General features: G+C 39.6%; 1 protein-coding gene across 2 annotated transcripts; it reads right to left on the bottom strand.

Annotated features, from left to right (window-relative positions):
* Positions 1–2,327: 2,327 nt before the first annotated feature.
* On the bottom strand, positions 2,328–25,238 carry IL18R1 (interleukin 18 receptor 1). 2 transcript variants are annotated; one of them, XM_086740865.1, is made up of 13 exons: positions 25,186–25,238; positions 23,854–23,953; positions 22,167–22,346; positions 21,089–21,206; positions 19,562–19,802; positions 13,445–13,622; positions 11,617–11,770; positions 11,012–11,074; positions 8,311–8,467; positions 8,000–8,133; positions 6,419–6,580; positions 5,228–5,386; positions 2,328–3,490 (listed from the first exon to the last, which is right to left on the bottom strand). In XM_086740865.1, exons 4-13 carry the CDS (start codon positions 21,135–21,137, stop codon positions 3,090–3,092), a joined length of 1,698 nt encoding a protein of 565 aa, XP_086596991.1. In that variant the 5' UTR covers positions 21,138–21,206; positions 22,167–22,346; positions 23,854–23,953; positions 25,186–25,238; the 3' UTR covers positions 2,328–3,089. The 2 variants fall into 2 exon arrangements, with proteins under 2 accessions (XP_086596991.1, XP_086596982.1); XM_086740856.1 differs by lacking the exon at positions 25,186–25,238 and having other exon boundaries at positions 23,854–23,981.
* Positions 25,239–25,887: the final 649 nt, after the last annotated feature.

Below are 25,887 nucleotides of genomic sequence, written 5' to 3'. Positions count from 1 at the left end.
GATCAGGCAAACCAACGCAACTACAGTCTACAAAAGTCGTATTAGCAGCTCCTTTTCTCTAGGGACTGGTAAACAGAAAGCAAGCCTTTCCAAACCCTGATTAAAGTCAATAATTCAGGATATAAGAGAAGTAAGAACAACGTGTGGTGTTAACACGAGGATATATATCCTTAATTTCCCTTGTGTCTCTTTACCACAGCATGGGCAGTGACAATCAGCTATAGAGATTAAATGACTGTGTCACGATACCATTCTGTGCAAAAATCCTTGCCCTTTCACAGATATTGAGTAGTTCATTGTACTACATCTGAATGCCTGCTTTGCTGGCATTCAAAAAACTTCGGAGTTAATGCCATTTAGCTTTCAAGCTTCCTTATGTATAGTCTTCTGGTCTTCTGTAAAACCACAATGTGGTCAAATTCTGTATGGTCTCACAATCTTCAGGGTATAACTTCATGAGGTATAGCAGGTATATGCAGTCACATCATCTCTCCAAGCTGAGGTGAGGACGTATTCATGGCAAATTCAGTTTCAATTTATAGTAGCTAATTCTCATAGAGGGTAGGCTAAATCCAGAGCTTTTAACAAACCAGGTGCACTATCCATATTCATATGTGTAGTATAATACATTTGACACTTTACATTATTAAGCCATACATTGACAGCAGCATATGAAAAACTGTATGGCTGAGGAGCAAGTTTAAACCTCAGTTAAGTACGAGGAAAGTTATTAACTTTTCTGTCAGCTGTTTGGCCAATGAATGGATGTGCCCAGTATATCTGATGGCATTTCTGAAGTAGGGGCAATCATTAGTCCTGCAGGAGAATTTTAAAACTGGTCTGTGATTACAAATCACAAGAAACACTGGTAGAGAAGAACTGAACCTTGAGAAAGATTTGGAAATATAAAGACACACATATCTAAAGAGCAGAAATCCTCTTCAGTAAAAGCTTAAGCCAGAAAATGTCCTTTGTGTAAGGATCACATTTCAACAGCTCTTTAGTTGCCTAACAGAAAGAGGGAGACCTCTTGGAGCTGACCTGAAGGACACCATAGATGTATGCCTAATTACTTCATACCTTTTCATCTGCATGTTAACTTGGCAACTATGTTGTCTCCATTTCGTAAATCCACATTTAGCCTTTACTTTTTGCCTGAACATCTGTCAAACTATGCTTTATTACAGGATATTTGACAAACAACAAGGTTTTTCATTCTCATGAATCTTGAGACATTGCCATGACACCTAGCACTCCAATTGTGTTCTCAAGTGCACTGAGAAGGTAACAGAACTCCTCCACTGCAGCTGCATAAATTAAGCATCAGTGTCAAAGAGACGTCTCCTCAGAACGCATTAGTTGAATGCAAGACAATGATGAGAGTATGCTGAGCCTTGATGGTCTCCTAGCGAACTGACAGAAGATTTTCCAAAGTGATTCTCCATTGATATCTCCCCATTGGTACTAGGAGGAAACATGGTTCCATTTTAGACAGGAATTTATGCCAGATTGGTATTTTCTAGCAGGCAGCTAATAATAAGGGAGGATCGCCATGGTTTTGAATGTCATTACTAAGTTTGTTTTAAAAAATAATACTAAGTACAAATGTTCCAAGGCGCTAGGAGTATAGGTACATATCAAAGATCTGATTTTCACATAAATCCCCTACACCCCTCAGTTCAGAGTATAATGTAGATAACAGTGTCCATGAAAAAAATAGTATTATCTCTACCTTATCTTCCTCTTCTCTCTGCCAAACTGAGCACTTACAGTACTTTCAGTGAAATAGGAGGATGGAAACAGTCCTTATGATTCCTTCAAGACATAGAATCATAGAATAGTATGGGTTCGAAGGGACCTTTAAAGGCCATCTAGTCCAATCCCCCCGCAAGGAACAGGGACATTATTAACTAGATCAGGTTGCTCAGAGCCCTGCCCAACCTGGCCTTGAATGTCTCCAGGACTGAGGCATCTACCACCTCTCTGGGCAACCTGTTCCAGTGTTCTACCACCCTCATTGTAAAAAAATGTTTTCCTTATATCCAGTCTGAATCTACCTCCCTGTATTGTGAAACCATTACCCATTATCCTATCACAACAGACCCTGCTAAAGAGTTTATTCTCATCTTTCCTGCAGGTCCCCTTTAGGTACTGGAAGGCTGCTATAAGGATCCCTGGAGCCTTCTCTTCTCCAGGCTGAACAGCCCCAACTTTCTCAGCCTGTCTCCTCTGATCATCTTTGTGGCCCTCCTCTGGACTCACTCCAGCAGGTCTATCTCCTTCTTATGTGGAGGCTTCAGAGCTGGACGCCGTACTGTAGGTGGGGTCTCATGGGAGGGGAGTAGAGGGGGAGAATCACCTCCCTCAACCTGCTGGCCACACTTATTTCAATGCAACCCAGGATGTGGTTGGCCTTCTGGCTATAAGTGCACATTGCAGGCTCATGTTGAGCTTCCCATCAACCAACACCCCCAAGTCCTTCTCCTCACTCCCACTTGGCTTTTCTAGACCATATACAAGACAATAATGAATAATGTGTGCCCGAACAAATCTGTTCTACTCATCCTAACTTCCTTTTTCTCTGTTTTCACTTGATTTTTCTGCTTGATGTTGCCCAAAGCCTGCATATCGAGCTCTATAGGGCAGGAGTTGTTTGGGTCTGCTCCCAAGTAGGATCCTTAGGAAATACCAAAATACAAACCCAAGAGCATCTCAATAATAATACTTTGCAAATACTGATATATTTATTCAGAGGCCTCAAAAAGTATGCAACTATAACTAATATTATTCTACATTACTGAAAAATGTTAAATCAAAATGTTTTGCATTGTGCTTTGTGCTATGTGGTAAGTCCTAAGCAGAATCAAATTTCTGCTTCTTGTGCAGATCTCGGAGGAAACTCTCTCTGAGATAGCATTTAGCATCGGGATTAACATCATCCTAGCCACTGTAACAATTTCTACTTTCTTCTCAGATCTCAGACTTGCCCTCTTAGGAACACTATCTTCCCAAAGTAAGTGTGCAGTTTGTGTTTTCTAGTAGTTAGTAAAATGTGCAGTTTTCTGAAGTGTCTTCTGTCTCCAGAATTGTTATATGACTGCATTAAAGTCACAGCCCTCAGTCCATCGTTGACCCCCTTCTGAGCCTAGGCCAAGATTATTAGAGTACTCCTTGGCATTTATCTTGGTAGGTTTTGCCGGCATCAGGTACCGAAGGTTCTTCCAAAATCTGGAATTCACGGGAAGAGATTTACTCTTTTTCCATTTCACAACCCTCTTTGATGGTAAAAGAGACAGTGATTCTGGCAAGAATTTGTAGTCACTTATAGGCATGTATTCAATTAGGATGATCTTAGTTTTCTTTTCAACTAGGGCTTTATGCAGTCCACTCTCAAGTTCGTATATGGCTTTGTCAGAAATGTAGTTCTGGCTCAGTATAATGATTAATCTTCGGCTTTTGTCAATGAACGAATGGATATCATCAACAACAGCTGCAAATTAAACACAAATGTGTTATTAAACTAAATTGAAAGAATGGGCACTGAATTGACCTATCCTTTAATAACAGATGTACCAGAAAAGTCACCCTTATAAAGTGACAGCATGTAAGCATCCTGTCCCTAAGAAGAGATTAATATGCATTACAGATTAAGTGTCTGCGAAAATTAGCTCAGGTATGGCCAAAGTTTGCTCTCTGGAGCAGACAAAACCTACATACAATCTCCAGCTACCCTACACAGCTGTCCATTGGTAGTCACATGGATAGAAAGTGACAGCAAAATATATTTTTCCTCCAACTAGACATCTCTTTGCTCTTTCATATGAGATACCATTGGAATGATTCCACAGAAACTCACCAACAGCAATCTCCCTTCAAACATTCAGTAACTCTCAGAGTACTCCTTACTTTATGTCACTGAATACCGAAATCTATTGCCAGCAATACAGGGTTGAGAAGATAAGCCTGGGATGAGAGAATGAGTTCCAGCTGTGTTTTAGATGCATGACTTTTGTCATTACAAGCAATGAACGAAATCAAATGGTGATTCCCTTCAAACACCCATGCATCAAATTGAATTCTTATGCACAACTTCCTATGCTTGCTTCAGCACCATGCGACAAGAAGTTCTATAGAAACCAGAGATCTAGAAAACATGTCTTGTAGGGAAAGGTAAAGCAAACTGCAGGAGTAACTTAAAGGAGAAAAAACCGAGAGGAAAAGGAGGCTGACAAGAGTATTATAACACACCAAAGGCTCCTGTAAATAGAAGTAAATACAATGTTTTCCATATTCACAATGGATCAGATCAAAGAAAAGGAAATAAGCTAAAACTATTGCAAGTAAATAAGCTAAAACTATTGAAAGAATCAGACTGGACACTTCAGAGAGTCTTTTTTTAGTACTTATGGACAGAGAATAACTGGGAAAAAAATGGCTTGGGAGAGTTGGGGCACTTCTCAGGTTAGAAAAAAATATGTCAGGAATGGATACAAGAAGAGAAAATCCTGCTTTGTGAAGAAGGGTGACGACCTCATAGTTCTGTATTTTTAACAATGAATTCCATTCCTAGGGGACTCAGTAAATGGAGTCCCCTAGTGTATTTTTTTCAAGCATCTATAAAAGCCATCTATTTATAGGTTATTTAGAGAAACAAAATTCCATCTTCTCATTTCTATTTTGCTCTGCCATCCATTACATTCACAAAATGGTTTCATCCATCACACTGAAGATACAGCAAACACACATTACCTGAGAATAACTGGTACGAGAGATACCAGCTGTTCTGTGCAGTACATGTGAGTTTATTCACAGGCATCTGCACTCAGCAATGCAGAGCAAGAGTACTATTACTGTGAAACTTCTGACATCTTCTGTATTCTTACCTCAACTTTCACCATGACAGCTTTTTCATCTGTTCATCTTGGTTCTGTGTAATTAATGAGATGTGTGTGTGTGTATATGTGTGTATGTGTATATGCATTCATAAATGCACATACAAAATATGAAAAATGTGTGCATGCGAACTTTGTGTGCACATAGTCTAGATTAAATCATAGAATCATTATGGTTGAAAAAGATCTCTAAGATCATCAAGTCCAACTGCCAAATGAAAAATGTAGTATTTCAATGCACAACATATTTGACAGAATTCCTTCTAATTACAGACTTTCACCTTTGTGTGAAAATGATGTGCCTGTTTAATGACAAGTATATTCAATACACTTACCTCCTCCAGGGGATACATCCCTCTCAAATATGCATAACTTGTATCCAAAGTTTTCTTCTAATACCATGGGTAATATCTTCAAAGCAAATTCTCTCTCTTCTCCAGTGGGAGAAAAGCAGTCTTTCAAGTAAGAGACAAATGCATCATATTCTTTTCCATCTGGAAAGAAATCACCAATTGTTGTCTCATTAGTAACCAGTAGAAATACAGTATCTGATCCATCATCCTAGTTTTCAAAGCTACTGTCTTAGTAGCAAAGTATCTAGAAAGTCCTGCTCTTTCCTTTGATACCCTGAACAGTCTTCAAGCAACAAAAAAAAAAAAAAATCATGGATCAATTTAAATTTGACACAAAAGATTCTGATTGCATTTAGCAAATATTTGGAAGTGACATGTTCTTTCTACATTAAAATGTTTTTTAAAAAGCATCAGATTAATTTAACCAGTTAACGTCATATCTGTGATGATCAAGAAAAAGAAGGGAAGCAAAAAATATGTCTGTAAGCCAATAAGAATGCTATTTAAGTGATATTGCACATTTCCACATTTATCTTACTCTTTATTTAAGACTTACAAGTAGTTCTGTAGAATGGGTATTTGGAAAAGAGAACAAACCAATTTATTATTTCAAGAGTATACCATGTCTGGTCATGCTTTGGGCAGTAATTTACAAACACACAATCCAAGACCAAGTCAGAGGCCAAGTCTACCACATTGAGTGATACGTAACTGAACTGATTGCACTGAAGGGCATCAGTGAGGTGAAAAAAAATTTCTGTCAATCTGCCTGTCTATTTCTGTCAATCCGCCTGTTTGACAACTCCAGAAAGCTCATCCTCTTTACAGACAGAGAACTGTAACTTCTCCACCTTCATCAAATTTTGTGATGACAAATACATCAGAATAGAGAGCATCTGAACAGCATCTAACCATGTCCCTTCCACTCCCTGCTCCAGAGACAGCTTCTTCACTGTGTTTACCCACTGTTACTGCCCCAGGTGCATAACAAACTGTCCTGGTTCTGTCACTTTAGCCCCTGACCATAAGGTTCTCTTTTACATATTCTTTGCTGTTTCTACTGACAAAACTCTTGCATTTATTTTGTCTCTTCCTCAAAGATGATTCTTCTAAAGAATGTACCAGAAACTATTTCTAATCAACACACTTATTTCAGCATTAGCCAAGTCATACCTCCAACAGTGTCATCTCTTCTGCATATGTTCCTGTAAAGTAGAACTAAGTCAACTCTAAACATCACACAGACAAACACCACGGCTACAGCAACACATGCAAATAGTACAGCAAGGACCATTCCAGTTGTAAATATGTGCACAGGCAGATCTCGGGTGCTCCCTGTAAAACAGGAAATTATAACCTTAGCAAATTATATGACAAATTTCAATACTGATGGCATCTTAAAATGACCCCCCAAAATCACAATGATGATGTGAATCCTTTTCTGCTAATATTTTAAGCACATATGCACGCCATTTGTCCTGACATTAAGAACTATAGAACATGGATTACTCTAAAAACTGGAGAAACAGCTTTGTACACATTCACAAACCCTCCACACACATAAATGGATCACATGCGGGATCAAGACTGACACTACAGATCCTCACAGACGTACAGCATCCCAAACTGGTAGTCATCCACTTTTATGATGAGTTTTCTTCAAGTTCTTTATTATTTCCTGTTATTCTCCACCTTTCACTCCTCTTTCAGTGGGGACATAACAGTCTGTCATGTCCCTTTTAATCTCTCTGGCCAAGATAATTTTTTTCCTTCTGTTCGTAGTTGCTTTCAGGCATTTTTTTTTTTGTTTTCTCAATTGTTATTCTGTTATCTTTGTCTTTTTAGTTCCAAATACAGATTTTTAACCCTTAAATCTTTGTGAAGTCTTTACGAAGGCACTGTCAAGTCATGCTCATTGCAGTCTGTATTTCATTTGCTTTGTTATATGCATCATCTTTTGACTAGTCTGTTTTCACATATTTCCTCCCAGTAAAGCTTGGAAAGGTCTGGGAGATGGAAAACAAGAAGGGAATGCCCATTTGCCATAAATCTCCCGACTCTCTGGACTATAAATGTGAAGTGCTACTATATAATAAAGGTCAGCTCTCCGTAAGTAGAAGGATAGAGTCCCTGACAATAGATAAACCATCACCAAGAACATTTCAGGTATTATCAGGAATATAAAAGATTGACCTTTCCAGAAAACAAACAAACAAAAAAAAATTCAAACAAACAAAAAAAAAACCAAACAAACAAAAAACCACCACAAAAAACAACCAAATCATCAGATTTTAACTTTAAAAAGAGCTGCTTAGTAAACAGCTCCAAATGGCAGACTCTGAGCTGCATCAAGCTTTGGGTAGTTAACTTTTGTGATCCCACCAATCTGATGAGTAGGAGAGCACAGGGAATGTCACGGGATCTAACAAAGTGCTGCCCAGGGATCTGTCACCCAGCGCATAGCTCAGCCTCCCCAGCTGTGTCCACAGTAGCAGCGGTTGATCTGTGGAGCCTTCACACAGCTGCTCTAGCAGACACAGCAGCAACCTCTGCTGTCCCTGTCTCAGAGCAGAAGGAATCACCCAGGTTGGTTGTTAGGTCCAGCACTAGATGGACCAGTGCCTTCATAAGCACACTGACATATCTGGAGAGATGTTCTGAAATCAGTACCCTGCCCACAAGATTGAGAAGACTGACACAATTAACAATTATATATGAGGAGTATGATTCATAGATTCATAGATTATACCATACCTTTCTTCAATTTCACTGTTTTTATTTGTGTTCTTTCATCAACTTGCAACATGCAAGTAAAATTATGATGCATGTACTCATCTGTTACTTTTTTAATCCGTAGTAGTCTTGTGGCATAGAACTTGTTTCCCAGCCTGCAACGAAGAATTGGTGTTAGCAACACTATCTGTACAGGAACCTACAACCAGCTGAGAGGCAGATTTTGAGAAAAAAGTTCTAAAATAACCTCAGACATTTTACTGAATTTGTAGTCCACAAAGTGAGGACATCATCACATACAAACAAAAGTGGAGTATTTTCAGGAAACCTACCGTAATTCTTTGAACTCTTCTTCACATATTGAAGGTTCATTCTTGGGGATATCTGAGCATTTTTCTGGAAAGGTTTGATTAAATAACCAGTAGAGGTTGACGTCTTCTGGCATATAATAACCCAAGAAACCTGTGCAATTGAGTATCTCTTCTTTGCCTAAACAAAGCATAACATGAGAAGATCTAGTCAGAAGTAGCATTCATATTCACAGTGCAGCAAAATGTCAGCTTTCCGGGCAATGTGTCCCACGAGCTACACTCCTTTCTGGACTTCATATCCCCTGCATGATGTGTTCCATTTGCACTGGTGGTGGCTTTGTCATTGTCGTAGTTCAGCCCCGATCAGGACCAGACTACGCAGTCTCTCTCTCACTCCCCCCACCCTCCGAGAGAACAGGGAGAGAAAATATAAGAAAAACGGCTCGAGGTTTGAGATAAGGACAGGGAGAAATCCTTAAAGTTACCGTCACGGGCAAAACAGACTCGACTTGGGGAAAACTATTCATTTATTACTACAAATAGCAGGATAATGAGACAGAGAACAAGATAACCTCCCCCCACCCCTCCCTCTTCCCAAGCTTAACATTATCTCTACTACCTTCCCCTCCTGAGCAGCACAGAGGGGGAAGAGGGAATGGGGGTTGTGGTCAGTTCATCACATGTTGTTTCACACCGCTGCTTCATGGTTGGGGGAAGAACTCCTCGCATTCCTCCCCTGCTCCGTTGTGGGGTCCCACCCCTACGCCACAGTCCTTCGTGGAACTGCTCCGGCGTGGGTCATCTCTTCCACCGGTGCAGTCCCTCTAGAACAGCTGTCCCAGCAGGCCCTCCACGGGCCACAGCTGCCTTCAAGCATTCACCTCCCCCGGTACGGGGTCCTTCACGGGCTCCAAGTGGATCTCTGCTCCTCCGTGGACCTCCATGGGCTGCAGGGGGACAACCTGCTCCACCACAGTCGTCACCACAAGCTGCAGGGGAATCTTGGCCAGGAGCCGCATTACTCCTCCCCCTCCTTCTGAACTGACCTTGGCGTCTGCAGCCGTTCCTCACAACAGGCTGGTAGATGTCTCTCAGGATCTTTTTTACATCTTATTCATATCTCATCTCCTCTCCATTTCTTGCAGCTGGGCTGGACTGAGTCGGGCCCAGTCGGCTGCCTGGCGAGAGGCCAGAGGGTGAGGCCTGCAAGGCCCATAGGCCTGCGCCTCCCCCTCTGCGTCTCTGCCCCCGCTCAGCTTCTTCACATCTTCTCTCCTCTCTCTTTTTTTTCTGTTTTCCCCTTCTTAAATACGTTATCGCAGAGGCTTTATCACGGGACATTCTGCTACCAATCGGCTCGGCCTTGGCCAGCAGCGGGTCCACCCTAGGCTCGGCCGAGTCCACTGAACAAAGGGGAGCGACTTCTAGCAGTTTCCTACAGAAGCTACCACCTTAGGTCCCCCCTCACTAAGAAAACCACGACAGTCATGCATGCCCAGGGCTCTCTTGCACCCTGTTGCAGAGTGACAGTTGTCCACTGCTTTCTCTCAGATGCACTCTGTCACAGCCAGAAGAGTATAGATAAGCCAGACCATTTCAGGCTTTAGAGAACTAAAGGGAGTTGGACTCAGTGATCCTTATGGGTCCCTTCCAACTCAAGATATTCTATGAATCTGTGAACTAAATTGTGTGCTGCAGGCAGAGAAAAGGAAAGGACAACTTATCACAGTGCCCCAGGGCCAGGTAAAAGTAAGTACCTAGTAAGAGGAATTACAATCAGTGGATTATAATAGCTAAAGTATATACTATTACTCGAAGGAAAAACAAAACCTGTTAGAGCCCCTGCTGAAGTCTCATAGAATAAATTCTCATCCCAGCTCCTCACCTGGAAATCAGCATCATAGGATTGGGGTACTACCATTGGGAAAAGGACCTATCAACTGGTATTTGTAGGAAGGAAGGAAAATTCGCATCTGAGGTCCTGGCTGAGTAAATGAGATACAGATATGAGCAACAGAGGTAAATACGACTTTTCAGACTTGGAAAAGAAGGACTGGGTAACCAGATGCGAAAAGCCTTCAGGCACAGGAAAGGAAAAAGATGGGTAAATTTCTGTTTTAAAAATTAATTACAGCCTCAATCACAAAATCCTGGATCCTGTCCAACACTGTATGAAGCCTGCAGACTGTGTTTTATCTAACCTACTCCTAGCTGGAACACAGTCAAGGGTTTGGGTTTGACAACATAACCGATTCTTTGTAGCAGTGACAGATCTGCATGCTCACATTGCCAGGACTGTTAGCTCTCACACTTCTCATTTCCCTGCAGAAAAAGCATCCTCAGCTGCATCATTTATTAAGGGGATTACTCATTATTGCTGTTCGCTGACAGACATCTTTCACACACCACTCCGTTGGGTTTGCTGTCTACAAAAGAAAGTCATGGAGGGTTGGTTTATTACCATCACTACTTTCTCTTGCTGGTCATAGCAGCAACCTCAGCTTCTGCCTCCATAAAACGGCAAATATAGTGTACTTGTATATCAATTATGGAATACACTAGACAAAACATAACCAGATGTGAAGATGGATCAGATCCAGGAGGGTGTACAGACAGTTCTTAGTTTGATTACACTTAATCAGCCTGTGAATCATAAAGAGATTAGAAAAAAAAAAACATATATGCAGTAGCTGCCACAAAGGTTCTTTTACTAATTCGGTACCTATTTCTGTTTCAATTTCTTCGTCACGTCCAACTACCTCCAAAGTTACAGCCTCTGGTGTATCTAAAATAGAAAGAAGTACTGTTATTGAAGTAGTAGTTTACTTACATTTTACAACAGTTAAAATTACACATTTGATTTATTTCTAAGACTAATCACATAGAGTCCATTTAATTCAAAGAACAATATCTGGGCTCTGGCATTATTGAGTAGTTTAAAACACAATATGTTGTGTTGAATTTTTTCACATGCATACATGTGTAGTTGTATAGTGCAGAATTTACAATGGCTGGAAAGGCTCTACCCCAAAACTTTTAGTAATTTTGTATGACTTACTGCAGCTAATTTGGAAAAAAAAAAAAAGAAAAAAAAAACAAAAAACCCCAAACCTGTAGGGAAAACATACTAAATAAATTTTCAGTAATTGCTAATATGTCATATAAACTTCTTCTTTGCTTTTTCATTTTTGAAATTATTGCAAAATAGTTCAAATTACCAGATTTGATCACCTCTGTGCATATTTATCAAATGAGAGCTGTAATTAAAAATCTCCATAGTAAGGGGAACAAAAAAGCATGCTCCAAAATTTCAGAAAACTTTCTTACCTTCTTCTACTACCAGCTTAATTGTATTTGTGCTGTGGTATATCCTTCCTTCATGACTGATCAAAACCTTACAGGTATATATCCCAGAATGCTGCACTGTTAAGGTTTTAAAATCCAGTTCCCGCTCTGTTTCATTTTCATAGTTCTTACAGTCCTACATCATTTAAAGACAGAAAATACTAATCTGTAGAAAATATACATTCAAAACCTTAAAGAAGTAAAAAATTATTTTGAAACAAAGTGTCACTCTCACTCTTTCACTATTTCAATTAAATTTATCTGACCCAAAAGAGGTGGGGGCCCAATTTTCAATCATGGTCAATTAAATACTACATTTGAACATTTAACCCATTAGGAGTTGAGAGCACCACAATTCCAAGCAAGTGTCTGAGTATAAAAATGCTATATCAGGAATTTAAATGCTCTCATCTATTTTTTTTTTTCAGAATGATGTCTTGGATCTGTAGGTGTCACCTGCTTGTGGTCAAAAGTTGTCTAGACTCATGAGGAGCTTTCAGGTTTAAACAAAATGCCTCAACAGTAGGGAAGGTGACCATCTCAGAGGGTGACAAGAGATAGACTCACATTTGTTTACTCTCTCTGTTCCCCAAAACAAACTCTGGTTTGTTGGGGCTCTTTTTTTAAATTCATAGCTCACACTAAGTGAAACTTCCTGTGAAAATGGAGCAAAATTTGGTTCTGGTCTGAGTTATCTTAGATCAAGAAGGGAAATGATCACTGCTGGAAATTGTCCAGGGAACGGACATTTCCCAGATGCATATGCTCTTATATAAAAGACATGTGTGACCATCCCTAATTAATCTATCTCAGATCAGGGTGTGATAGGAAGGCTTTGACAGTTTTCACCCAACTAAGTGCCAAAGGATATTTAGGCAAAAGGACGGCTACTTCATTTGTCTCACACAGTATTAAGCATTAAAATTTTAGGCATGGGTATACTCAGCTTAGCCATGAGAAGAGGTCAGTCTAGGATAAGGTCCTTTACTGAGGAAAGCACATCCACCTATGGCCCTGTTCATCACTGGTCCTATCCTCCCAGGCCCCAAAGAACAAGGAAGCAGGGCTGAGGCTCATTCTGCTAGGCAGATGCCTGTACTTAAGCTGTCAAAATCCTTTCATGAAACTGATTCAACACGGAATGAACAGGGCCTGTTACTCCAGTCAGGGCACCTGAGAGGAATAAGGAGCACTGGTCAAGGTGATGCATTGGGACAGGGTGGGAGAAACCTACTCAGGGTGCTTCATCCAATGGTTGAGCGCAACACCCAACAGTTATAGGCGCTTACACAACTGTCATCTATGCTCTGACAAAAGCCAGTAGAGAGAAGACTGATAATTTGCTTAAAATGAACAGAACTGGATCTGTTACACATTTTGTAAAAAGTTTTCAGAAACAGCAAAATTGAAAAGTTTGCAATTACTTTACAAGCACATGCCAACTGTAAAACAAATATCTTGGCACCTCATTTAGTGTCAGGATAGCATCTGTATCAGCAAAGTAGCAGCTGCCTAAAACAGCTGCTGGCTAAATCAGCAAACAGACATATGCATCAGATCTTTCACCATTCCAAACTACCAGTTTAATAATAATTTCTGATTACAGGTACCTTTTTCTAACAAATCTGAGAGCAAAGAAAAACTTTCTTTTCAATATCTGTCTAGAGGTTTTTTCCCTAATGACCTGAGAAATTAAAGCTTTACAAGGCTTGTAGATGCTTCTAAAAATCTGTTTGTAGTTAATTTTTCCTGCTATCAGATGTTTTGTTTCTACAGCCAATGATTTGAGTGGCACTGCTTCAGTAATTACCTTGTACCATGTTATGCTGTCATTTTCACTGACAGACAAATAACTGCATTTCAGTGAATGACCAGTTCCAGCATTTTTAATTTCTGTAGTTAAATGATTTTTGTTGAAACAGCTGCTTTTATTTCTTTCAAGTACATTCAAGGTCCACTTTTGAATTGTGAAATTTTGTTTTCCATTGCTATGAAAAAAAAAAATTAGTAAAAATCAGTTTTAGGATCTTTTTAAAGGAATGTGGCTTAGTGAGTTACACAACAAAATACAAATAAATTATCTGATACATCTGTTAGGTACAAAGTACATCTCCACTGACCTAATTATTTATATTCCTCTTTATTACTTTTCCACCCCCCAATATATGTTATTTACCATAACAAAAGGGTTTATCTAAACTAAATCATATATCACAAAACATTTGATAATACAATTATGTCTGTGAAATATGACAATATATGCTATATCGACCAGAACACGGATGTAACAATCTGTGGCATCATGTATAGTTACAAGTGAGCATAAAAGAGTTTTAGGATGTGATTTTAGGAAAACAGCTGGTGATTTTGCAGGTTTAATCTCCTATGCATTGCTAAGGTTCAAAGCCATAACTAAAAATACGTATTTGTAAAATATGTCAAAAATAAAATGGGCAACTCTGCTATTGTTCACAAAGCAACATTATCCATTGCTTGATACTGTGCATATAGTCACCAATGTTTTGGAAATATTTCTAAACTACGCAAGTCCCATAAATTACAGAATCATGCATGGATTCAACCATGTCTGCAAAACAAGAAATTTTAGAAAGGATTCATATCTTTATCTTTGAGTCTGCACTGATTAGAGATCTACAGTAGCTGGCTACCCCAGTTTCACTGGAAGAGCCAGATTACTCTAAAGCAGAGTCATCACATCCCATGCAGTATCTATAAAAGATCAAGTGAATATGCTCAAAAAATGCCTTTCTTTAAAAATGCCTCTTTTTAATATCTAGGAGCTGACCATTGTCATTCACGTATCTACCATGCTCTACCCACATAGCCCTCTAAAGAATCAGATTATAGCTGTGAGTTATTTCATTCCTGGATATGTCCAAAATCATGGAATGGAAAAGAAGCTGGAGGACTTTTGGCTTAGTTTTGGCAAAGTTTGCCTAACTTTGACAAAGTGAGGGCTTAAGAGAAAGTTGTATGCTACTGTTAAGTTATTGGGTGAAAATTCACAATTAGTGCATAAAGCTCTCATTTTTTACTGAACAAGTAGGGTCTGACAAAGTAAAAGCAACAATCACAGAGCACTTCCCTCCAGTGTCAATCACATCTTCATAAATATGTTTGAATCTTTCTTCTCCAAAAAAAGAAAAAGGAATTGTTCCCAGGAGAACTGAAACTAGTGAAGAATTATTTTGATGAGAAGGGCTAAGGGGACAAAACTGTTGAAATGGAGAAGCAAGCCTGACAAATATAGCAGCTTAAACACCACTCTTGACTGACATGCCTTTTACTGTTACAAGATTCAGAACTATTAGGACATCATTTATACCATTAATTTAGACCAAGGTTTGAGTTGTTTTTTTCTCCCTTTTTAAGCTTCTCAAACAGATGTATTTACGTCTTTTGCTCACCCTCTTCTCATTGTAGCCCTTTTTCAGCCTACACAGGTTCTCCTTATTTTCCTTACTTGAGATACTCATTACTCATAATTGTAATTGACAACTTAAATCAAAACATAGTGTCTTGCTTTCTCAATCAGTTAACTGTGGTGTTGCAAACAGGAAAAAATCTTATCAAAACTTTTCCATCAGAGATGTACTCTCATGGGTGTTCACAGTGGGTGGAGTCCTCACCTCTTCTTCAACACCACATTTACACATCTAAATCAGAGCTACTAATCATGGTCAGCAGTGGAGCCACAGTCAATAGTCACTCTTTTAGAGTGCAGTTTACATGACCTATTTTATATGTTTGGTTTAGGACGAGATAATCAGTGCCTCAGAAAGTCCTCTCTCTCTCCCTGACAGTAAAGGGACCCAAGACAAGTTCAAGTGTAGACATAAACACTAGTTCCAATTAATTCAACCAAGTCTGTGTGTTTCTTCAAGCATCACACTAGTGTCTGAGTACTGCTGGAGAGGCAATTACAGATCTAGCCATAAAATACATGTGATTTCAGTATCTAGATTCAGCAGACAGAAGAAAATGATCAATAAAGCCACATGCTCTCCTCAGCACTGTCACTCCACATAAGCTTTCTTCTGTGATCATATTTGGTGAAAACACTTCAACAAATATGAGGATTTCACCCATATGGGTGGATCAAATGGATCAAGATATCCTACCTAATGAGCCAAAATGTGGTAAGGAGCAGCTTCCAGGAAGGTGACAAAACCACATCTATGCAAACTAAGATGAATGTGGCTTACATAATTTATAATTATCTGCCGTACACATGATTTTCAGAAAAAAAAAAAACAAACACGTTCAGTTGTATTGTTTAAATTGCTAGTGTCTGAGCTGTTGTTTTTCTATCCTGTTTTTCACTTGCTGAGAGTCGTTAGTGATAATTTATGTGGAACAAAACCATTTCTGCCTTAATAGCCTTTCAACTCCCCCTGCCAAACCCACTGAGAAGGGACAACAAAAACTAGCTTGTCTCAGGAGAGGATACAGGGAAATGAAAGCCCTTAGCAAATATAAACCAAGTTTACTGGATACATAGCCATCTCTAAGTCATCACTTAGCTATTTCACTGTTACAAGCCAGTGCTATCTCAGTATTTCAATCTACTGCAAGAAACTGACAGTCTACCTTCCAAACCTCAGTATTAACTCTGAATGTCTGTGTTGCTGCTGCTTTCAACTGTTCTAAACACATTGAAAAAGTGAGCAGTATTAGGATCTTAAAATGTGTCATGTGCTCATCATGGATCTCTGTGCTTTCGGTTTTTTCAGGAACCTGTAGGCACACTCAGTTTCAAGGTCACCAACACAGAGCAACCAGATGACCCGCTTTTTTGTATTCTGGTTTTTCCTTTGATAACCACAGGCTATGAAAAAACATACAAATCAGAAATCCTGTCAAAGATGTGTGACACAGTTTTTCTACTTACCACTCCCACTACAAGTTCCACTTATTTTCAAGAAATGTGGCTGAAGATGGACACATTCAGACTTGCAAGTGATGTCTATTAATTCTGGAATTTATATCCTAAATCTACTAGACTAACAAACACATCAACAAGCACATATGCACACTTTAGCTATCTAAGCTACGTTTCAGCAGAATACTTCTGTTTGAACTGGAAAACTTCTGATTCTTACTTTAAGTCAAAAATAAGTGGATAGTACACCATAAACACAGAGTTACATCATTTTCACCTCTCGCTTCTTGCATATTGTCAGTTGTAACACAACAGGAAAAAAAAGTCCCTAAATGCAATTAGTTTGCAAAATCTGTCAACACATATTGTCTTACTTTTCTCTAAAATCTGCAGTACATTTAATTGTCACTTTGTTCACTGAAACTGCCTAAAAAGTTGTAAGCACTCTAAAAATCACTTCCTATATAACTTACAAATACTTATCTCTAAATTAAAGAGTTGAAAATTAAAAAGGTAAATAAAAATATACTTAGAATGTCTGCTTTCGAAACCAAAACTTTAACCTCCTATAAATGCTCTGGAATGAAACTAATTCTATTCTATTTGTCATTCTTGTTGAATCTTAAACCAGTTCAGTCATCCACAATTTTTTCCTGTCAACAGAGACTACTAAAAGTCCTCTGTCTCTGCAGAAAACTGTTTCTGCAAATAATCTTTTGTATTTGCTGAAATGTAAATGCTTTAACATGTTTGCCAATAGTGAGAATCATCAGATAAACTAAGCCCAAGATCCCATTAAAATCCCATGACTTCTTATGCCTCTTGTTCCAGTGGTGAGACCTGTGAAAACTTCCTGTGTAAGCATTGCAAGATTCTGGCACGTGCCGTCATTCTGATCTTAGCAGAAAAATTAGTATCTGTATGGGCCTACCAGAAAGAAATTCTGGGGAAAAAACAAAATGTTTCAAAGTGGTCAAAATATTTTCTTTTAATTAAGAAACTTTTTTTTTCCAAAATAAAAGTGTTTTCTTTAAAAATCTAGTTTTAAAATGCAGTAGCATACTATAGTCTTAGAAAATGAAACAAAAAAGCAGAAAATCAAAACTCTTCATTTCAAATGAACGCGTTGATGTAATCAAAATCTTTCTTCTGAGTTTCTTGCTTAAGCAAATCAGAAAATCAAGAGATTTCACAAAGGATTCAGATATTTTTGTGTTTTCCAACAAATACTTATTTTAACAAACTTCATCCCAATAGTTTTACTTAAGGCCTTTTCCCATTGTCTTCTTCTATGCGTAAGGCTGTTTCCCTCAGTCTTGAAGTTTACTTTTTTTCATATTCACTTTACAGGGTTCTTGTAGTTAACGGTGGATTTACTGTCATTACTCCAAGTGATTAAAAAAAAAAAATCACAAAACTGCAAGGATCATTAATTAAGGCTGAGGTTACCACAACTTTCCTCTCTTTTGTCCTTTACGTTAGAATCCTTATGACAACCTCTTTCAGTAGCCTGGTGATTCAGGTATGCTCTCCACCTATCCTTCCCCATGCCAAAATTAGTTAGAGTATGCATTATGTATTAAGTTGTTAGATTTAATAGCTTGAGTTGTTAGATTTTATAGCTTTTTAGCACCATATTTAGTGAGATGACCATAGAGAAGACTAATCAATGCCATCAATAAGTCCAAAATTTAAAGTCAGATTCAGGCTTGATATGAAAAGTACAGGTCCATGACAACAGACAAGCCTATGTCAGGTATTATCTAATGGTAATGCCTACACACCAAAACCAAGCACACTGCTTCACCTGTGCTACTTTAGACAAATGTCTGTACTAAATAATACACCACCTTTTCATCACCTCAAACTACCTCACAACAAACTACCATACTCATCACTCCTAAAGAGAATTCTCTTAAGACTGGGTTCAACACACGTGAGTAAAATTTTTCTCAAGCTGTACCTACATTTGGATAAAGAGTGCCCTACAATTATAAAGAAATCACATAAACTCAAAAGAAGTATTCTACTAGAAGACTTTTAATTTATAATATTCAGCATTTCAGATACTGTGACTCAGTACTTTTAAAAATCATTTCAGTAAGACAATAATAATAATGATACATGATACAGCTTCCAAGCTTTTAACTTGTAAGTTAACTATCAAAGTGTGGCTTGAAACTATAAACTATCGAACTTGTGTCTGTGATGTTACTGGAGAAATGTGGAGACATTTTTCAGTATCTGCAGTCCCGTAACATTTATGAACCAGGCAAGAACCTTAAAAATATCACCTGGAGAACAGTACAAATCATTACATGCAAAATAATCTGCTTTAAATTAATTATTGCTTTGTAAATGCTGAATTACAGTTCATAAGAACTCCATGCAGCAAACCTTTGATTCTTTAGTTTTTCATGATGATCTAATGAATATTACCACCAAATAATTGAGGCCTACCTTCATTTCTCCTTTTGACTCATGATGTTCTACAGGAGTAAGAAATCCAATCCAATTATTTAATTCCTTCTTTGAACAGCTCCAAGCATGCAAAAGTTTGCACAGAAACTAGGGTTCAGCTATGCTACTCTTTGTTTATTGCTTTACTGTACAATTAGACTACTTGACAGGCCTCATAGCATGAGATCCACTCCACAAAGTACAGAAAAATGAGTCCGGTGGAGAAAAGCAAATGCTTCCTCTTACTTGGCAGTGGACAGAAGGGTTGCCTATCACTCATTTCTCCTAGATAATTAATCACAAACCAGCAGAAATGCTACCCGCCTTATCAAAAGGTTTACAGAACCTTTAAAAGGCCGCATCTGCTTATAGCTATTTGTAAATACCATAGGTCTGCCTGGATGGTTATTGTGAAATGATGTGGAAAATGACACCACAGTTAATGTAGTTCCCTGTACCTCCTTTGTACGGATGCCACTAGCAATACAAAGCAAGACAAAGAAATGAGCTTCTTCACAGACAAGTGCAAAGGCAAGATGTTCACCCACCGGCTTGTGTACCCACCTGTGAGTGACAGAGTAATTCCCAGAGTCACTGAGTTCAGCTGGCCAAAACTCCAGAATATTCATTTGGGAAACAATTCTGTGTGTTTCCTTTATCAGTTGCTGCTTTCCATTATTTTCTTTGTACCAGTTTATTGTGTATGCTTCTTTCTGAAAATGTTCATGCATTGGCTCAAGGTAACAAAGGAAAAAATATTCCCCTTCTAGCACATCAATGGAGGCACGAAAGGGACACTGTTTCTCTTCAGATAAAGAGGAAAAAAGACACATTAGGAGGCCAAGTACTTCTTTCAGAAAATGATATTAGCTTGACTTTGAAGTTATTTGCTGTGTCACTGGTCTTTTATAAAGTGACTTTCCTTCAGCAGAGTGGTGTGGCAGTATTTATTTATTCCAGTAATATTTATTTCCATCTAAGAACTATTTTTTTCCAAGTCTTTATTTACCTCACCCAAGCAAAACCAGAAGGAAAAGGAGAGTAAAAAAAAATGACATTTCCCTAAGATTCTTTCATGTGTGTCCAACAATGTCAGAATCAAATGGGCACAAAAGACAGAATCTGGCCTCACTCTATAGTAAAGTGGCTGCCACAATGGAAGGGGAAAGGAAAAATTCTTACATATAGTTTGACTATATGAATATGGCTAATCCTCAGAACTGGTCAACAGCCATAGAACCAGAGATCCTATGAATTAACATTTGCATTTTCTTATCTTCTTAATTAAAACTAAGTCACTATGTGACTAGATTTCTTAAAAACTCAGATATCTTTAGAAAAGTTGCCTTGGAGTGAAATTACGTGTGTAAAATTTTGTTTCAAAGTCATAGAATCATCACAGAATCACAGAATCATAGAATGGTTTGGGTTGGAAGGGACTTTAAAGACCATCTAGTTCCAACACTCTGCCACAGGCAGGGACACCTTCCACTAGAACAGGTCCCTCAAAGCCTCATCCAACCTGGCCTTGAACACTTCCAGGGATGGGACATCCACAATTTCTATGGGCAACCTGTTCCAGTGCCTCATCACTCTCACAGTGAAGAAAGTCTGCTTTTTCCATCAGATTTCCCAAACGTACCTTTGCTTACAGAAGTCATAAAAAAACACAGAAAAGAGACCACGGTCTAGCATTAATAGTCAAGAATAAAATAAGCCTTTGGTCTCTATTTCTCCTGAGGTTCTCAGAGATCATTGTTGTTTAGCAACTACTGTGACCACGCTTCTGAATGGCACAAAAAGAGGCAGACCCATTCTCCTCCTTGCTGTGGCTCTTTATACAGTCATGCTCCCATACAACATCATCAGGGGTCTCCAGGTAGCATCTCTGCTCTTTTTACTTCATAATTTTGGTATTTTGGACCAAATTTCCCAAATCTAGAGCTGGGCTGAAGTTGCCAAAACTTTTAAGATTTTGTTCTTAGCTGCAAATTACAAAACTTTCCCCACTGTAAGCCACAGTCAAGAAGATGCCACATATTCAGCAAATATTTTAAAGACTCTACTGATGAAGTTAGGATTTAGACTTACCAGTGGCAGATTCAATGATAAACATTAAAAAAAAAATCACCAGAGTCATTTTCTAGAGTTACTTCTCACTTCTTGTCCAGAAAAATGAAACTGAACTGTTCTTGCTTCTTCTGAAAGCCTGAGGAAAAGAGATTCACAATTGATCACAAGTGCGGTGAAAGAGATTCCTTTGAGCATGTGAGCAGTGTCACTATTGTCTGGTACTGAAGAGGGCTTTCCAAATGTAAAGTTACATATTTTAATCGTAACAGCTATTTTCCTATATCAGGCAATGTATCTAGATTTTTCTTGGCAAGTTTATTTTAAATTCAGAAAGCACTACAGGGTTTCCTTCCTCCATTTTCTTGTTCGCTAGATGCATTTTACATTTCTGATTGAATTGACAATCTTATAGAAGCACTCAAACTTTGATCTCAAGCCAGTAGACGCCTATCACAGGACAGGAGAGTGCTTTTGCCTCCACATAGAGTATAAACTTTGCAAGACTGGACCTTACAGAAACAGCTAGTTGAAACTTCCCTTTCCTGCAATGAACACAACACAACGTTGATATATTGGACATCTTGACGGCTGATTTTGTTCCTGCTGAAAAACAATGAGATCTACAGTTTTGTCTTACAATTTTGTCTATGGAACCGATAAGTACCAGCTGAGAGTGCTAGCGTTTCCACTGAGGAGCAGGAGATGAAGAAGCTCTTATTCAATTGCTTCATATGCAGTCAGCTGTGCTTTCAGAGGTAAATGGAAACCGCCACTGAATAATACCAGCGTGGAGTATCTTCTCTGAGATTCCTCAGAATAGCAGGTTAACTGACAACAAAAGGTAGAGCCAGTCCTAAGACGATGCCTCAATTTTGCTTGCAAAACAGAAAGATTAGGTGCATAAGAAGCTCAATTCAACTTCTGCAGCCAATACAGACAACCTTGCTTAGTCACTGAACTGAACATGCACGGACAAATGACACACATTCAGAAAAGACATATTTCACAAAGAGCTGCCAAAAGAATTCTCGTTAGCATTCTCTTTCTTTGGTTTTATTACCCAAACTTCTTGCAATTTGAGAAAGCACATACTTACGGTTGTAAGACACCACCTTGAGATTTACAGTCAGAAACTTCCCGTGGTCTAAAGTGGCCAGAGGTAGGAGGCTACTGCATTTCCAGCAATATTGCAGAATGACACCAAAATGAGTAGCTGCTTTGCCTCTCTTATCACTCTCCCCAGTTTGTCACAGGTATACCATCATTCTATAAATCCCTGTAAGGAAATGAAAGGACTGTTTCACATCCCCTTTTTCAGACTGACTGGTAGGCAGATCCAGATGTAGAAAGCAGCTAAAAGAAGTTTGATGCTGAGTACTGTAACAAACAACTTTAAAGGGTCATACAGTAAATTCCTCAGACCTGGTTTCAGTTCCCTCTACACATGGAGATTCAAACTACTACACTTTACAAGGACAGAAGGACTTCTTTCTTTATTTTCATTTCTTGAATTTAGTTTTCATTTTTCAGTCTGTCACAGCCAGAAGAAACACAGCTGTTACAGATCATGAAACTATGATCCAGTATATAAAGACAGAATCATTTATCACCAGATTTTAAATTTTAAATCACATTCTTTGTTGGCACATCACATCAGCACACAGTGGAAGTTTTGAAGAATGCAGAGCAGAGCACTTAGTTCTTTTAACGAGGATTGAAGAATACAGTATAATGCAAGCTACTAGCTACTTAGTAATAACCAGGCCTGAGATTAGTGGCTACTATTAACAAGCAAAATATAGGTGTTTAATCTTACTCTCACACTGAATCACAGAATCATAGAATAGTTTAGGTTGGAAGGGACCTTTAAAGGTCATCTAGTCCTCTTTTCACTCTTCGATGAAACAAGAGGGGAAAAAAAAAGAGGGGAAAAAAAAAGAAAAATGCTTTTGGTGAAACTCAGCTAATATAAAGAGATTCTTCAAGGAACAGAATAAGATTTTTAATTTTCAGAGAGAAATTGAGAGATACTTCAAAGTAAAGGCAAAGGCTCTCTGCCTAGTAAAGGAGTACAGAAATAGTAAATGGGAAAAATGCTAGGGCAACAGTAAGGAATGACAATATCAACAAAAAAGTATAAAAAACACAGTTGTCTATAAGGTCCAAAGTGACAATAACTTTAAGTATGTTTTTCAAATTTCATACATGCTTAAAGTCACCAAGAAAATTTTAATAATAAAAAATTGTTCTTAAAAATCATTGTGATATTGTGAAGCCAACAAAATCTTTAAACAAACTGAAGGTTTAAGTTCTGTAAAGTGCATTAATGACACTTCATGAACTATACAATTGTGGATATTTATTCCATTTTCCCAGAATCACCAGAAAAATTTGGAATGAGAGAGGACTGACACATTGAAGTGATCCTCAGGTCAAGTAGCTCATTTTGATCACCACTTTTGTAAATCTGAATTTGGTCCCAATTCTTTTCTTTTTTTTTTAAACCAGCAGATTCTTCTGAATGTCAGATTATTTGAACATTTTAGGGTCAAGAGAGGAAAGCACTCATGTTACCTCCTTAAGTATAGCTTCCTGTGGAATTTAAGCCTTTTTCAAATGTCACCATTCAGTGCCATAATTTGTGTAGAATTCATGCAGAAAACAAAAGGATGGTTGCCTTAACCGTACTAGGTCCAAGCCTCATTCTGCCAGGATTGCAGTTTTTTGTTAAAAATTAAAATCCATCTTCATTTCAAATAACGTAAGTGAAGTTGATTACTTACCATGCAAGTCCTGCCAGGTGAAAAGCAGATGCAGAGGTAGCCTTCCAAACTCCAGAGAGTTACAACTTGTACTTATAAATCTTCAGAACCTAATTCATCACTGAAACAGAGGGTAACCTTTCCCAGTGAGTGAGTCAATACACAAATAGCTCAGTCTGAAAAACCTCCTGAAAAAGGAAGAGTGGAATTTCTCACTTTGTGAACTGTTGGCTGCAGGGAGGGAAACGGAAAAAAAAAACAGATCTGAGAAATTCATCTTTACTAGCATTAATGGAAAGGTAATAGAAAATTATGAATATTAACTTTCTTAAATTAGGGATTTGAGGGATGATACAGAAATGTTTTAGGCATCATCTTTTGCTGCTACCGTCTGCAACAGCACTTACAGAGACTGTCCTGCTCCAGACCACCTAGGTGTGAGGGAAAGGGCCAGGGCAGCCCGGGGAGGGCGGCTTTGCAGTGCCAGTGAGGGGCTGTGTGTCAAAACAAGCCCTTTTCAGAGCTAAATTATTAATAACATCTCTGTAACAAGGAACAAGTATCTCACGGGCCCGGGAGAGGGACAGGGAGATGTGCCCAAGCCAGGCAGCTTGGTAGAGCGAGGTGCAGTGCAGCAGGGGAAGTGCAGCAGGGAAGGAAGGGTTGAGGGGTGACAGGCAGGGTTGGGGACAGGCAGGGTTTGGGGGGCAGGCAGCGTTTGGGGCGATAGGCAGGGCTGGGGACAGGCAGGGTAGGGGGTGACAGACAGGGTTCCGGGGGGACAGACAGGGTTCCGGGGTGACAGGCAGGGTAGAGGGGGACAGACAGGGTTCCGGGGGGACAGGCAGGGTTCCGGGGTGGCAGGCAGGGTAGAGGGGGACAGTCAGGACTGGGGAGACAGGCAGGGTTGGGGACACGCAGGGTTGGGGGAACAGGCAGGATTGGGGGAACAGGTAGGGTTCCAGCGGGACAGGCAGGGTTGGGGACAGGTAGGGTAGGGGACAGGCAGTGTTGGGAGGACAGACAGGATTGGGGCGGGGGGGGGCGGGGACAGGCAGGGTAGGGGCGACAGGCAGAGTCGGGAACAGGCAGAGTCGGGAACAGGCAGAGTCGGGAACAGGTAGAGTTGGGGACAAGCAAGGTTGGAGGGACAAGCAGGGTTGGGGACAGGCAGGACTGGCAGGGTAAAGCGAGGGACCCCCAGCCCCCACACACACAGCCCCGCGGAGGTGTCCTGAGCAGCGGCAGCCGCCAGCCCCCTCCGAGGGCGGAAAGAAGGAGCCCCCCGCGCCCTGCCCCCGCCTCTCCCGGCCCGCCGGCCCTCCCCTCCCATCCCCGGGCTGAAGGCCTTACCGAAGGCTGGTGGGCTGTCACCCCGCTGTGGGTGCAACCCAGAGGTGCCCCCCACCTCAGCAAAGTGAGTGAAGATGGACTTTTTTAGGAGACGGGGGTCTTCCCTCTCACATCCTTCAACAAAGGCGTGAGGAGGTGATGTCCTCGGCTATCTTCGGTCCAAACACCTCCTCTTCCCCTTTTCTGACGAATTGCAGGACTTTTTCCAAGAAGTGTGATGGAAGTAGGATGGAGGTTCAGGAATCCGTCTGTTAAGCTAAATAGAACAATTTTTATTTCAGCTACAGCTTCCGCCTCCCCTTGCTGGCCATTTTGAGAATGAGGATGTGCAACGAGGTAAACTGTGTCCTGAAAGGCTGATACTCTGCCAAGACCTCGAAAGAAAGAAAAAAAAAAAAGAAAAAAAGAAAAAAAAAAAAAAGGAAGAAAAAAGCATAAAACCCCCCAAAAGCACTACAAAATACGCTCTGCAGGAAAAGAGAGGAGGCAAAACACGTGATTCTACAATACTTTGATCAGTGCTGTTCTTTCTGTGATAGCATCCCCTTTTGGGGAGACAGTAATGCAAGCTTTCAAGACATGAAACATTTTATAGCTCCGTTACTGCAAAGAGAGTGTATGTATTCACTTCTAAATAAGCCCTCATGCTGGCAGCTGAGACTGCTTTTTAGCTAAATGTTGATATATTGGAACTGTAGTTCC

The sequence above is a fragment of the Chlamydotis macqueenii genome, chromosome 1 (assembly GCF_036417535.1).
Source record: "Chlamydotis macqueenii isolate bChlMac1 chromosome 1, bChlMac1.mat, whole genome shotgun sequence".
Classification (NCBI taxonomy): Eukaryota; Metazoa; Chordata; class Aves; order Otidiformes; family Otididae; genus Chlamydotis; species Chlamydotis macqueenii.
This window is presented reverse-complemented; position numbering and strand designations above follow the sequence as displayed.

Bases quoted from the DNA above. Each gene is read 5' to 3' on its own strand.
- IL18R1 (XM_086740865.1), bottom strand. From the start codon at position 21,137: ATGACTCTGGTGATTTTTTTTTTAATGTTTATCATTGAATCTGCCACT. The intron at 13,623-19,561 runs GTGGGTACACAA...TTTTTTTCATAG, and splicing joins AATTACTCTGTCACTCACAG to CAATGGAAAACAAAATTTCA. The intron at 11,771-13,444 runs GTAATTACTGAA...TAAATGATGTAG, and splicing joins ACAGCATAACATGGTACAAG to GACTGTAAGAACTATGAAAA.